The sequence below is a fragment of the Myodes glareolus genome, chromosome 9, assembly GCF_982192425.1.
Source record: "Myodes glareolus chromosome 9, mMyoGla1.1, whole genome shotgun sequence".
Taxonomy (NCBI): Eukaryota; Metazoa; Chordata; class Mammalia; order Rodentia; family Cricetidae; genus Myodes; species Myodes glareolus.
In genome coordinates this window covers 20547174-20560305 of record NC_142034.1, presented here as the reverse complement: position 1 = coordinate 20560305, position 13132 = coordinate 20547174, and the positions used below count along the sequence as shown (strand labels likewise).

Below are 13132 nucleotides of genomic sequence, written 5' to 3'. Positions count from 1 at the left end.
AAGGATGCTGATGCCCTGGACCACACATAAGTCTGTGGTGGCAACCCCTGGGAGGTGTGATGCGTTGCTGCTGCTGAGGGATCTAAAGACTGACACCCCAGTGTCATCTCCTGCCCTGGGGTGAGCACCCAGAACCCGTGAGCATTATCACTGAGAGACTGTGGAACTTTCACAGAGGGTGAAGCCAAGCCCTAGGGAGGCGGGGGCGTCTGCTGAAGGCCACAGGAGTTCCACGTGGAGTCGTGTGGATTGGCCATGGATACCCTGAGTCTTTGTTTCATGATGCTCACCAGCTCCCAGGCATAAGCCCTTAAGATACAGCACAGAGGGGCAGGACGGGGGAGGAAGATGCCATAGCCAGTCCCTCTTCCATTAGAAATAGTGTTAGGTTTTAAAACCCAGCCCAAATGGCTAAGGTGCCTATGTAACAGAGCAGATACTGGCCACCAGGTTCTCCCTGCACCCTCAGTCCCTACCTACTGTTGCATGGCCCTTCTGGCTGGCATACCCAGCTCCCTACCCTGAACTCCCGGGAGTGGGGGTGCTGAGCTGCTCTTCCCTGTATAATCCAGCCATCTCGGTTACTAGCTCTCTTTGTATGCTGGGCCTTCCAGCTGCTGCCCCTGGTTCCCCCCCCTCTCTCTCCCTCCCCCTCCCCTCCTCCTCATCTGGCACAGCTCAATCTGATCATGTCCACTCTGTACTCTCCCAGATGTCCCTGTCCCTGCCTCTGGCTAGGCTCTCCCACATGTCTGCAATAAGCCTCCTCCACCACACCTAGGAGCAGTCACGTGCTTTCCTCTTCCTTTCTTTCTTTAATTCAGCCATCTGTGCTGTATTCCCTAACCCGCACCTTCTCCCCAAACCATCTACCCAACCCCCCAATCAAAGACCAACGGAGTCCAGAAACATATGCTTTCACATTTAATCAAAGGAAAAGAAAGAAAACTTAAGAATCAGATGGCTGGCGGGGGCGGGGGGGACAAAGGAAGGGCAATGGGCTGAGACTGAGCGTGGACCATGGGGGGCAGGGTCCTCCTTCTCCTGGGGTCCACGGTGGGAGGGAGGGAGGAAGGGAGGGAGGACAGAGTCACAGAGCTAGCTCAGTGGGCACCAACATGTTCTACCTAAAGGTGAACTGAGGAGGCTCCCAGCCTCTATTCCCACCCGGCCAGCGCTTGAAAGGGGTGTAGAACCGGGCTCAGCGGGAGAGGTAGGAGTCTGTACAGAGAGGAGGGACCCAGCCCTGGCGCTTGCACATTACCGGGGATGCTCTGAGGATCACTACTCCATTGGGTATCCAGAGGGAAGGACTGGTACCAACTCTCCAGCATGGTGCCCACCAGATCTCTTAGAGGCTCTGGTCTTTTGGTCAGAGGGCTTTGTGGGTTACTCAGGGGGGATCAGGGGCTGCTCTAACCCTACACTAGTCCTCCAGGGGAGGAGAAAACTGGCAAGCAGGGAAATGTGCCATTTCTCTCCCGCTACCGGTCCCCTTAGGCTAAGTGAGGGTCAGGGTCGCAGCAAGATGCTGAACAGAAGGACGGAAGGACAGGACATCGACTAACAGGAACAAGGTAGGAAGATGACTGCACAGGTGTGGGCAGAGCTATGCAAATGAGCAGCAGGCCGTCCAATGGCAATGCAAATGAGGCTTCTAATATAATAAATATATTTCTAGCATTTGTAATAAATATTCTGTTTATTCTCCCTCCCTTCCCTCCCTCCCTTCCCCTCCCCTAGGAAATGGGCACACAGTGGTTCAGGGGTCAGCTTGGGCCGGCACTGCAGCAAAGACTGACACTCAGGAGATCTGGGAGGCACAGGGTGGGGGTGCTGGGGGGGATCCCTGAGAGGACAGGAGCCCCCTCAAGAAGGATGAGGGATGAGATGTCTCCGGATGTCAAGGACAGAGTTTTTAAAAGGATTCTCCTAATTTACAAAATCACCCTCCCCCAGGACTAAAGGCTGATACTTAGGGTAGGGGACAACAGGAGAGTAGAGGAACGCCTGGGCTCTGGGGACCTCAAAGAGCCACCTCCAAGAAAAAGCATTCCTCTGCCTCCCCTCAAACCAAACCACATCCGTGCATAAGCACACACACATACAACACACACACCAAGGCCAGGAACGCGGACCAGCACCACAGCCGGCAGAGCCGCAGACTGCCCAGCCTGGAGTCCCAAGCGTACTCCCTTGGAGTCGTGTGGCAAGTGCTACCAAAGCTAGTCTGTTTCCAAGCCCAGACTCACAGTCTCCCCCAGCCCCTCCTCAAGCCCAAGCTTGCCGCCCTAATGCCAGGGGCCACCTAGATCCGTTCAGAGAAAAGCTCAAAGCAAACAAAGCCTGGTGTGGGCTGTGGAGCCCGGAGTACTTAGGTCCCAGTAACAGAGGGTTCGGCTTTCTAGGCCCTATTCCCAACCTGGGCTAAGCCTCCTGCCACCTGCCAGTCGCACTGTTTGGGGAGCAGGGCTTATAAAAGAGGGACACATTGAGAAAGTCCGTGGAGAGACTTTGGCAGTGAGAAGCTAGGAATAAAGGAGGGACCAGGCTATGTTTGCTCCTCGAGGAGCTGAGGCCTGTGCCACCAGCTACAACAACTGGCTCACAACGGGGCTCCCCCAGTCTCTAAAACAGCCCAGACTGCCACCACTGCCCAGGTCTGAGTACCTGGCCACAGGAGAACAGCCCAAGGCTGTTCTAAGAACTATAGGAAGGGTTGAGAGGGGCCAGGGAACAGGGTGGGTGTGGCCAGCCCCAAGGAGAAAAGGCTGGTACGGTCCTTGACCTACTGACCACAAGGTCCAAGCAGTTCTGCTCTTCCCTGGTCTGAGCATCACAGGAGGGACTCTGAGATGCTCCTGGACACAGCATGATCCTTAGAGAGGGATGTCAGGTGGCCAGTGGACATCGGGAGTGGGCAGCACCTGGGTACAGAGGTACCCTATGAACACCCACCTCCCTGGCAGTGCACACCTCTGGACTGAAGCCTGCTGGGAACTGTGATCCAGGGAAGACCAGGGTGGGGGTGAAGATCATTATCAGGGTAGGAGGGTGTCACAGGTGGGGTGAAGGATGGATTGATTCCCAACCAGGCAGGGAACAAGGTCCAGAGCAGAGCTCAGTACACCCAGCTGACGGGCACCCACTGGGGCTCTGTTCGAAGCTTCTCCATGGCAGCCTGGAGCTCACGAAAGGTCCTCTCCAAGTTGCTGTTGACCAGGCTGAGGTCGAAGTAGTGCCCGTATCCCCTCTGGATGCGGCTGCTCTCCTCCACTGTCCGCCTCAGATCTGCCTCCTGTCCCGCACAAGGGGCTTCGTCAGTGCCTCCTCCTTGCCCCCATCATCAGAGAGATCTACAACCTGCCTACCTCACCCCAAAGTCCAGCCACAGTGGTACAGATGCCCTGTGCCCCACCAGACTGTGCTCCTGCACCAAGCCCAGATGGATGTAAAAAAGGAAGGGAGGGAGGGAAGGAGAGAGGAAAGGAGAGAAGAAGGGAAAGAGAGCAGAGAAGGAGGAAGGCAGAGGAGAGAAGAAGGGAGGGAGGGAAGGAGGGAGGAGCCATTGCGACAAGTAGGGCACTAACCCTTCACCCACCTGCAGGCCCTTCACCACAGCTCCACAAGGGAGGATTAATTTTCTCCCATTTATAAGACAAAGCTCAGATACAAAGAGGTCACAGTGAGCCGATAGCTCGGGGATCCGCCTGACTCCAGCCAGGGCTCCCTTCCCTTACTATAGCTATGAGGTGGCGCCAGGATTCGCCTGGTACCAGGATGATCCCACAAATGGACAAGTCAATTCCCACCCACCCTACACCTAAAGGAAGCTAAGCTGGGAAGCGGTGAAGGCACTGGACAACTGGCTTGACAAAACTGAGGGCAGCAGTGTTCCAGAGGCTCCGGCTGCATTTTTGGTCAGGGCCATGGTGTACAGAGCTGGCATCAGGTCATCAGAGGATGCAAGCCTGACCTAGACAGCCTCTGTGGAGCAGAGGAGCTGTCATAACAGGCATGGGACGGGAGATGGGGGTGTGGGGGTGGGAAGCCTTCAGCTCAGAACTTGGCAAACCCTATCCTTTGGAGCACTGCTGTATCAAGATCCAGAAGCCTCCCCTGGCCATCTCTGTCCCACAGGTCTCCCACTGGCTCTCTGGAGCACATAGTAGGCCTGGAGGAAAAGTCCTGTGTCCCTGGCTTGGTCTGAGACGTTGGGCCCTGGGCTCCTCTCTCATCCTTTCCTCTCTTCAGATGCACAAATTTCTGACCAAAGTCCGACCACTCTGGGTTCCACCACCCCAGGCAATCAGAGGCCCTCACCGTCAGCTGTTTCGTGGACACGCCGCTCTCCAGCGCAGCCCGGTTCATGGCTCGAAGGGTCTCAAAGTCAGGGGCCTCAATGAATACCACATAAGGGACAAACTCAGCTGTCCTCAGGACCTTCACTGCCTGCAGGCAAAGAAGAGGTGGGAGCCATATCTTCACATGTGTGAGTGACAGGGTGGGCACCTGAGAGTGGGTGCTTGGGGTGCCTGGGGTTCTGGGTCCTGAGTCCTGAGAAAGACAGGTAGCTGGAGACGAACTGAAGGAGGCTGGGGGAAGAATCCAGAAAATCGGAAAAGGGCCGGATGCCTAGCCATAGTTGAGGGGAACGTGAACACTAGGAACCATACAGGAGTTGTTAAGGGGAGCAGGGTGTGGGTAGAGGACACTGACGGACATGAAAGGGAAGAGCTAGACGGTACCTGGGGGTTGACGTCCAGCACGCACACCTTGCCGGAGGCAACCACGCCACGGATAGAGTCGATACGGGTGCCGTACAGGTTGCCCTCATACTCGCCATGTTCCAGGTAGCGCCCAGCACGGATGTCGGCCTCCATCTCCCCGCGAGACACAAAGCTGTAGCCCTGCCCTTCCCTTTCCGAGTCCTTGGGCCTCCGGGATGTGTCTGGAGAGGAAGCATGACCGACAGGTGAATCAAGTCACCCCACCTCAAAACTGCACATGTGGGTTCCATGATCTCTGAACTCATGTCTTCACATACACCAACCCTCAATCTCAGCACTGACATGCATGTGTACACAAACACACGCAAGACACTTGTCCGGGAGGACTTTCAGAGAACAACTTGCCCAATCTCATGCCCAATCTGATGGTAGCAGAGGCTCAGGAAGGGCGACGAACAGCCCAAAGCCATATACGGCAAGGGTCAAGAAATCTGTGCTTAATATTCTTGTTCCTGCCTCTAGGAACCACCACCACCCACCTTCGCCTCCTGCTGACCCATTACTTAGATTAAGCCATGTCTGCTATAAGGCCACAAGCAGTTCAACCCTCTTTCACCAGATCCCAAGGTAGACATTTTTTTTCCCTGACCCTTTTTGCAAGCAAAACTTGAGAAAAGAAATCCTGAAATAAAGACAGCCCCTACGCCAAATCCCGAGCCTGCAGTTCCCTTCATCCACCCACAGAGGGCGCACACCACACACCGCGCACCCAAAGGAACCTCCTGACCCGGTGCGCCTCACTCAGTGTTGTTCCGCACCCCTCCACCACCATCCCTCCTTTCTCCTTTCCCCACCCCCACCCACCCTCGCACCTCCCGCTTCATGGCCCCCACTCACAGGGCACTGTGGTGCCATAGCGGTCTGGATCCCACAGAATGAGTTTGTTTTTCAGGCTGCGTCGGCCCACACCCTGAGCGCCAATCAGCACCAGGGTTTTCCGGCGGAATGGGGGCATGCGGGCCACCTCCTCGTAAATGAGCAGCTCGTGGCGGTCAAACTCTGGGCACAGAGAGATGGCACTGCTCAGCAGGCTGGCCCATGGGGGAGGGAAGGGTCTCTCAGAATGCATCAAGAGTAAAAGTGCTTGAGACCTGGGAAACGGAGGACTTGGGCAGGCCTAGGAAGGAAGCTGGCAGTATCTGAGCAGAGTTGACCCCCAAGGTTACTTGTGAGGAAGAGAGATATGGCATATTGGGCAACTGGGACAGGAATCAGTACCCACCTGCATTCTTGGTTGTCAAATACATCATGCGCTTCTTCTTCTTTCCCGAAAGGCTGCCGCACAGGGTCCCTGGCCACAAGGAAGCAAATGAGTAAAAACTGGGTGATTCCAAGTCTTAAATTGGGACTTGAGACGGGGGACGGGGAGCCTACCTGAGGTCGGGGTCAGTTCCAGGTCCCGCTTGACAAATGCTTTCCGCTTCTCCTCCAGCAACTGGCTGGGGATGAGCCCGGCACTGCCCCCTTCTACGTGGCATGCCTGAAATGGCACATGCCAAAGACCTACCTGGGTAAGAGGACCCTTCGCAGCGCCCCACCCCTTCTGCCCCGTTACTGTACTTGGAGACACTGTAGGAGTGCCCAGGGCTCACCTGCCACCAATTGGCATCATCCTGGTTTACAATCTGGAGCAAATCCCCAGCGTTGAAGCGCAGGCCTGCTTCCTTGCAGGGGATGAGACTGTCGCGGGCAGGGTCATAATCGAAGTGGCATTTAACAAATACCTGAGCACAGGGATTTTGGAGGAGTCAAGGGAATGAAGAGAGAGCGTGTCCACTGGAAGGATGTTTGGCAGACAGTCCACTCCTCCCTGCCACTCTCCCTACCTAAAGGAGTGATGTCCCCAGGCCTGCTTACCCTGCCTTCCTGGTACTCTCCTTGGCAATTGGAATGAAGAGGTTTAGATTTAGCATCTGAGAAACTGTCCAAGGTTGAGTCAGGCCCCAGGAAAAAGGAAGCAGATACCCAGGTCGGGGTCACTGGCACCTAACCCTGTAGTCTTCCTTCCTCCCTTCAGGAGGACAGAATTTGGAGAGAGCAACACCCAAAGAGGAGGGTGAGGTGACAGCTTTCACAATCCACCAGGGAAGCAGCTCCCAGGGCAGGTGACAATCCCACCTTACACAGGCCTGCAGGGTAAGGTCTTTGCACACACACACATAGGGGCAAAGGCCACCAAGATCACTACATTTCTTTGCACACTCAGGACACTCAACAGATCTCTTACACACTCATTGAAGTCATAGAGTCATAGAAGCTCACATAGCTCTTGCGTATGTGCACAAATGCCTACACATAAGACATGTCAGTGTGCGCTTATGCGCCACACTTGGAGGTTGTGCGGCTGGAATGAGTACCATCAGCCTGGAGGGCTGGCTGGCTCTTCTCCCTTAGACATACAGTTTAGGGTGGAACAGACCAAGAGACCTAGGAGCTAGAGCTCAGCCAACTCTTGGGCCTGGAGCCGGGTCGGGCTCAGGGAGACAGGCCCACCTGTCGGGGCAGGTGGGGCTCCTGGTAGCTGGGCAGGATCTTGAGGATAACGCTGCCACTGGCGTTGCGCAGGAGCTCCTGCAGCGCCCGGGGATCGCTGCCCACCGGCTGCCCGTTCACTTCCTTGATGATGTCACCGACGTGCAGCAGGCCCTGCTGAGCCACCATGCCCCCGTGCAGAATGCGAGCAATCACCAGCTCGCCACCCTCCACTCGGAATGTCACACCCTGGGGGACGGAAGGAGCAAAAGGAGCGGGCGGCGGTAAGGCAGTCTCTGTCCAGAGTGGCCATCCCACTCCTGTCCCCACCCTCATCCCCACTCAAAAATCTCCGGTTCTTGGCTCAATTCTTCACCTATCGCCACAGCCTGGAGAGGATCCTGAGGGAGAACGTGTATATGTGTGCACGTGCACACGTGTGTGTGCTCACATCCATGTATAGCTAAGTCTATACAGCCCTTGGATGAACCTGGGCCTAGTCCCACCTGCCCGGTCTTCCTTCTCATTGGTGACTCTCTGTCCCTGCCCCCCGAAGCCTCTGATCCTCACCAGATGTTCTCCAGCTGTCTTGCGGATGCCCACCATGCGCACCGCATCAGGAGGTACTGGCTGATTGCTGAACGTGGGATCTAGTCCTGGGCTGGGGGGTGGGGTCTCATAGGTCTTTGAGGCCACTGAGTCATGTGTCTCCAAGAGGGACTGAAAAGGGATTGGAAAAGAAGGGACAATGGGGAAATGCCCCGTGCTGACTTCCCGACCAACTTTCAACTAGGAAATTGCCTCCCCCGCCCCTGCCCCACCCCCCTCCTACTCCCCCATATCCAGCAGCTGGGAACCTGGAAGTGAGGCTCCTGGAGGATGCGCGCCAGTTCTGCAGCGGAGCTGCTCTGCTCCGCCAGCTGCGCCAGGTCCCGAAGGATTTCCTGCACCAGCTCCAGGTTGTTATCCCGAACGGCCTCCAACTTCGTCTCCTCCAGCCGCTCGTGGGCCTGGGGTGTGGAAGCAATAGGTGAGGCCAGCCAGACCCAGGAGTTCTGAGCCGCCAAAGAACACTCCTCTGGCCCCAAACCCCTAATCCTTAAACCCCACTGGCAACATCACTCTGGGTCTAACTTTAGTTACGCAAGACACACACACACACACTCACACACATTCATGTGTACTTTGTTTTTCTTTATCCAACAAATGATGATTAACTCTGTTTATACGACTCAGCAGCTAAGAGCACTGGCTGGTCTTCCAGAGGATCCGGGTTCAATTCCCAACACCCACATTGTGGCTCACAACTGTCTGCAACTCCAAGATCTGACACCCTCACACAGACATACATGCAGGCAAAACACCAATGCACATAAAATAAAAATAATTTTTTTAAAGACTCAGTTTATGGACAGGACAATCTAAAACACAGACTTCTGATTCCATTCTCTTGACTCACATGGTCACCAAAAACCATCAAACTGTCCCCAGCTCCCAAGAAATGTAAGTATATGGAGTCAACATCATGGTCGGATGAGACTTTAGACATCTTTTAACCCAAGATCAGAAAGCCATAGAGGTAAAGTAACTTTCTTAGGGACTTGAACCTGGGTCTCCAGGCTCAGTGTGTCTTGTGGGGAAGGGCAAGAAATCAATTCATGAGACCAGCAAGATGACTCATCGTATAAAGGCACTTGTCACTCAGGCTTGTAACCTGAGTCTGTTCCCTGGAACCCACATAGAGGAGGAAGGAGAGAAGTGACTTCATAAAGTTGTCCTCCAACCTCCATGTGCATGCTATAGCATGCACACACCCACACGTGTGCACACGCATACACACACATCATGTAATCATCATACTTCCAGCCTGGTCTACAAGAGTGAATTCCACGATGTACATATTGAGTTCCAGGACAGCCAGGACTGCACAGAGAAACCCTGTCTCAAAAACCCCACTCCTCCCCCCCAAAAAAGGAAGGAAGGAAGGAAGGAAGGAAGGAAGGAAGGAAGGAAGGAAGGAAGGAAAGAATCAGTGCATGTTGTCAGCAGAGGGCCTTGCATCTATTCGTTGCTTTACTAACTCTCTGGGGTCCATAGCTAGGCTCTGAAATCAGGGAATGATCCCATTCCCAGCAGATAGGAGGGCTATGTTGGGTAATGAAGCAGTGCCATCCGGGGATCTATATGAATGGAGTCTTTCCTGCTGCTCATTTGAAAGACAGTCACAGACACTACACCCCAAAGTACATTAACCTCCTCTGATCTAGAAACCACTGTGCCATTAGCACCCACGAAAAGTGTAATATAGTTATGTGTGGTAATATTATCTAATAATCCAAACTCAAGGTTCCCTACTATCCTTTTTGATTCTTTTTTTTTTTTTTTTAGCCAACATCGTACCAAAGATCATGTGCTGCTTTGGGTCATTGAGTATGTTTATTCTTCTTTAATCTAGAAAATCTCAATGTTTTTCAGACTTTTAAAGAGTCTGGGCAAAGCCAGGAGGTGGTGGCACATGCCTTTAATCCCAGCACTCGGGAGGCTGAGGCAGGAGGATCTCTATCAGTTGGAAGCTAGCCTGGTCTACAGAGTGAGTTCTTGGACAGCCAGGGTCACACAGGAAGACCCTATCTTTCACAGTTAGACTTGGTTAATCATTTTGGGAGGAGTTTTACATGAGGGAGCTGTGTCTTTCTCAAGGTTTAAAACTGTGTGGCTGTCCCGCTCCCCAGTGATCCTTCTCCAGTGGACCTGGCATCCATCCCCTCATGAGCTTTGCCTGAATCTGTTATCCTGCTTCAAGCTGTTCAGCAGTGAGTACCAGCCATCCCGTCCAAATTTTGATTGGCATTCTACTGAGAGACAGCTGTCCTGGGGCTGGGGAGATAGCTCAGACCAGTGGTTCTCAGCCTTCCTAATGCTGTAACCCTTTAATACAGTTCTTCATGCCTTGGTGACCCCCCCAACCATAAAATTACTTTTGTTGCTACTTCATAACTGCAATTTTGCTACTGTTATGAATCACAATGTAAATACTTTTGAAGATAGAGGGTTGTCAAACCCTGTCATGACCCACAGGTTGAGAACCACTGGTTCCGACTAAACCACTTCTCACGCAAGTGCAAGGACTGGATCCAGATCCCTAGAACCCACGTGAATGCTGGGCTGACGGCAGATGGCCTGTCATCCCAGCCATGAAAGAGAAGACAGGAGAGCCTCAGAACAAACTGGCCAGACATGTCAGCGAGTTCTAGGTTTCCTTGAGAGACCCCACCTCAATGAATTTGGTGGAAGAGCAACTGAGGATGATTCCCGACCTCAAACTTAGACTTCCACACACATATACATGTGTACCAACTCACATATGTGTGTCAACAGACATGTTAACCATGCATGCACACGCTGAGATGAAAACAGGCATCTTCCGCCTCTCCTGTCTCCCTCCCTCCAATCCTTCCTCCTCCTTTCTCTGGGCATTGCTATGAACATTTTTTTCTTTTTGGTCTAGTGACAGTTTTGTTTAAATACAGCCCTTCCCTTCTCGCTTGCCTATATGGTGTCTTAAACAGTTTTGTTTTTTTCTGTTTTGGCATTTTGAGTTAGGGTTTCTCTGTGTAACAGTTCTAGCTATCCGGGAACTCACTTTGTAGACCAGACTGGCCTCGAACTCACAGAGATCCACCTGCCTCTGTCTCCTGAGTGCTGGAATTAAAGGTGTGCACCACCACTGCCTGGCTGACAGTTTTTATCCTGTCGTGGCTGAGTTAAAGAGTTGTGACAAAGAATATACAGCCTGAAGAGGTAACATGCTCACTACCTATACCTCTATACCTTAGCGGAAAATTTAGATGGTTTTTTAAAGTGTTTTATTATTATATATGTATATATAAATTATATGAAATGGGCTGCAGTGCGGCATTCTATACATTTTTCCCTATTTTACGTGTGTGTTTTGCCGGCATGTGTGACTGTGCACCACGTGAAAGCAGTGCCTCAGGTCAGAAGAGGGCTTGTATCTTCTGGGTCTGGAGTTACAGTTGTGAGCTGCCATGTGGGTGCTGGGAATTGAACCTGGGTCCTCGAGAAGAGCGGCCAGTCCTCTGATCGCTTGATCCAGCTCTCCAACTCTACAGTATATATTTTGATTACATTCACCCCGTGCTATCCCATCCCCTTCCTTCTCCCACGGATCCCCTTCCTCTTCATGACTACTTCCCCTCTACTTCCAAGTCTTATCTGATTGTTTAATGAGTCAGTGGGCTTCATGAGGACCAGGTAGAGGCTCACAGGGGTCATTTACAGAAGCATGGGCATCTTCCCAGTGCCTACCACTGAGGAAAATCCCCCTTATCAATCATCAACTGCTTATAAATCCCTCTCTCCCATCCTGCTTTTTTTTTTAATCAGTGTGTTTTATCTATGGCCATCAGTTTCTCTTTTGTTTTGGGTTTGGTTTTAGTTTTTGGCTTACTGTTTTTTAGAAGGGGCCTTGCTATGTGTCCCAGGCTATTCTCAAATTCCAATATTCCTGCTTCGGCCTCCCAAGTGCAGAATTACAGGTGTATGCATCTATTTCCCCTTAACTTTAGGCTATTTTTTTCCTCTTAATTTTTAATGTGTACATTGATATAGCTCAAATTTCAAACCTACACTAAAAAGTAAACTGAAAGTCTCAGTTCCATCCCTTCCCCCCCACACTCTATCCATACACACACCCTCCCCCCACCACACTCTATCCATACACACACCCTCCCCCCACCACACTCTATCCATACACACACCCTCCCCCCCACATACTCTATCCATACACACACCCTCCCCCCACACACTCTATCCATACACACACCCTTCCCCCCCACACTCTATCCATACACACACCCTCCCCCAACCACACTCTATCCATACACACACCCTCCCCCCCACCACACTCTATCCATACACACACCCATCCCCCCCCACACTCTATCCATACACACACCCATCCCCCCCCACACTCTATCCATACACACACCCTCCCCCCACCACACTCTATCCATACACACACCCATCCCCCCCACACTCTATCCATACACACACCCATCCCCCACACACTCTATCCATACACACACCCATCCCCCCACACACTCTATCCATACACACACCCTCCCCCCCCCACACTCTATCCATACACACACCCTTCCCCCCCACTCTATCCATACACACACCCATCCCCCCACACACTCTATCCATACACACACCCTCCCCCACACACTCTATCCATACACACACCCTCCCCCCCCCACCACACTCTATCCATATACACACCCAGAAGGAATTATTTCATCAGTTTAGGAATTGTGCCGTTTCCACAAGACTGAAATGTTTACTTATTCCTCCTTTGTTGTGGGATAATCTTTTTGTACTCTACATGAAGATATGTCTGTGTTTTGCCTCACCTGCCTAAGGCACCTGATTGGTTTAATAAAGAGCTACATGGCCAATAGACAGGCAAGAAAGAATAGGAGAAACTTCCAGGCAAAGAGAAGAACTCAGGGTTAGAATCAGGCACAGCAGGAGACACCAGAGAGACAGGGAGGGATCAGACATACAGAATGGAGGAGAGGAAAAAAGCCACGTGGCAGAACATAGATTAATAAAAACACATCAATTTAAGTTGTAAGAGTTAGTTGGGAACAAGCCTAAGCTAACAGCCGAGCTTTCATAAGTCTCTGTGTCATTATTTGGGGGCTGGCGGTCCAAAGAAAGTACGACAAGAAAGAATTAATACACTCCTTTTTATTTTATTTATTTATTTTTGGTTTTTCGAGACAGGGTTTCTCTGTGTAGCCCTGACTGTTCTGAAATTCACTCTGTGAACCAGGCTGGCCTCA

The 13132-nt window shown here is 52.3% G+C and overlaps 1 protein-coding gene across 4 annotated transcripts in view; it reads right to left on the bottom strand.

The window, feature by feature from the left end:
* Positions 1–911: 911 nt before the first annotated feature.
* The window catches only part of Mpp2 (MAGUK p55 scaffold protein 2), a 30216-nt gene continuing 17995 nt past the window's right edge, over positions 912–13132 (bottom strand). For all 4 annotated transcript variants that reach the window (XM_048445771.3, XM_085695841.2, XM_048445773.3 and 1 more), the window contains 10 exons: positions 8120–8272; positions 7833–7982; positions 7284–7511; positions 6383–6514; positions 6165–6270; positions 6013–6081; positions 5628–5789; positions 4749–4951; positions 4324–4452; positions 912–3298 (listed from right to left, as the gene is read on the bottom strand). In XM_048445771.3, coding sequence (XP_048301728.1) covers positions 3122–3298; positions 4324–4452; positions 4749–4951; positions 5628–5789; positions 6013–6081; positions 6165–6270; positions 6383–6514; positions 7284–7511; positions 7833–7982; positions 8120–8272 — 1509 coding nt within the window. In that variant the 3' untranslated portion in view covers positions 912–3121. The remainder of the gene's footprint in view (positions 3299–4323; positions 4453–4748; positions 4952–5627; positions 5790–6012; positions 6082–6164; positions 6271–6382; positions 6515–7283; positions 7512–7832; positions 7983–8119; positions 8273–13132) is intronic.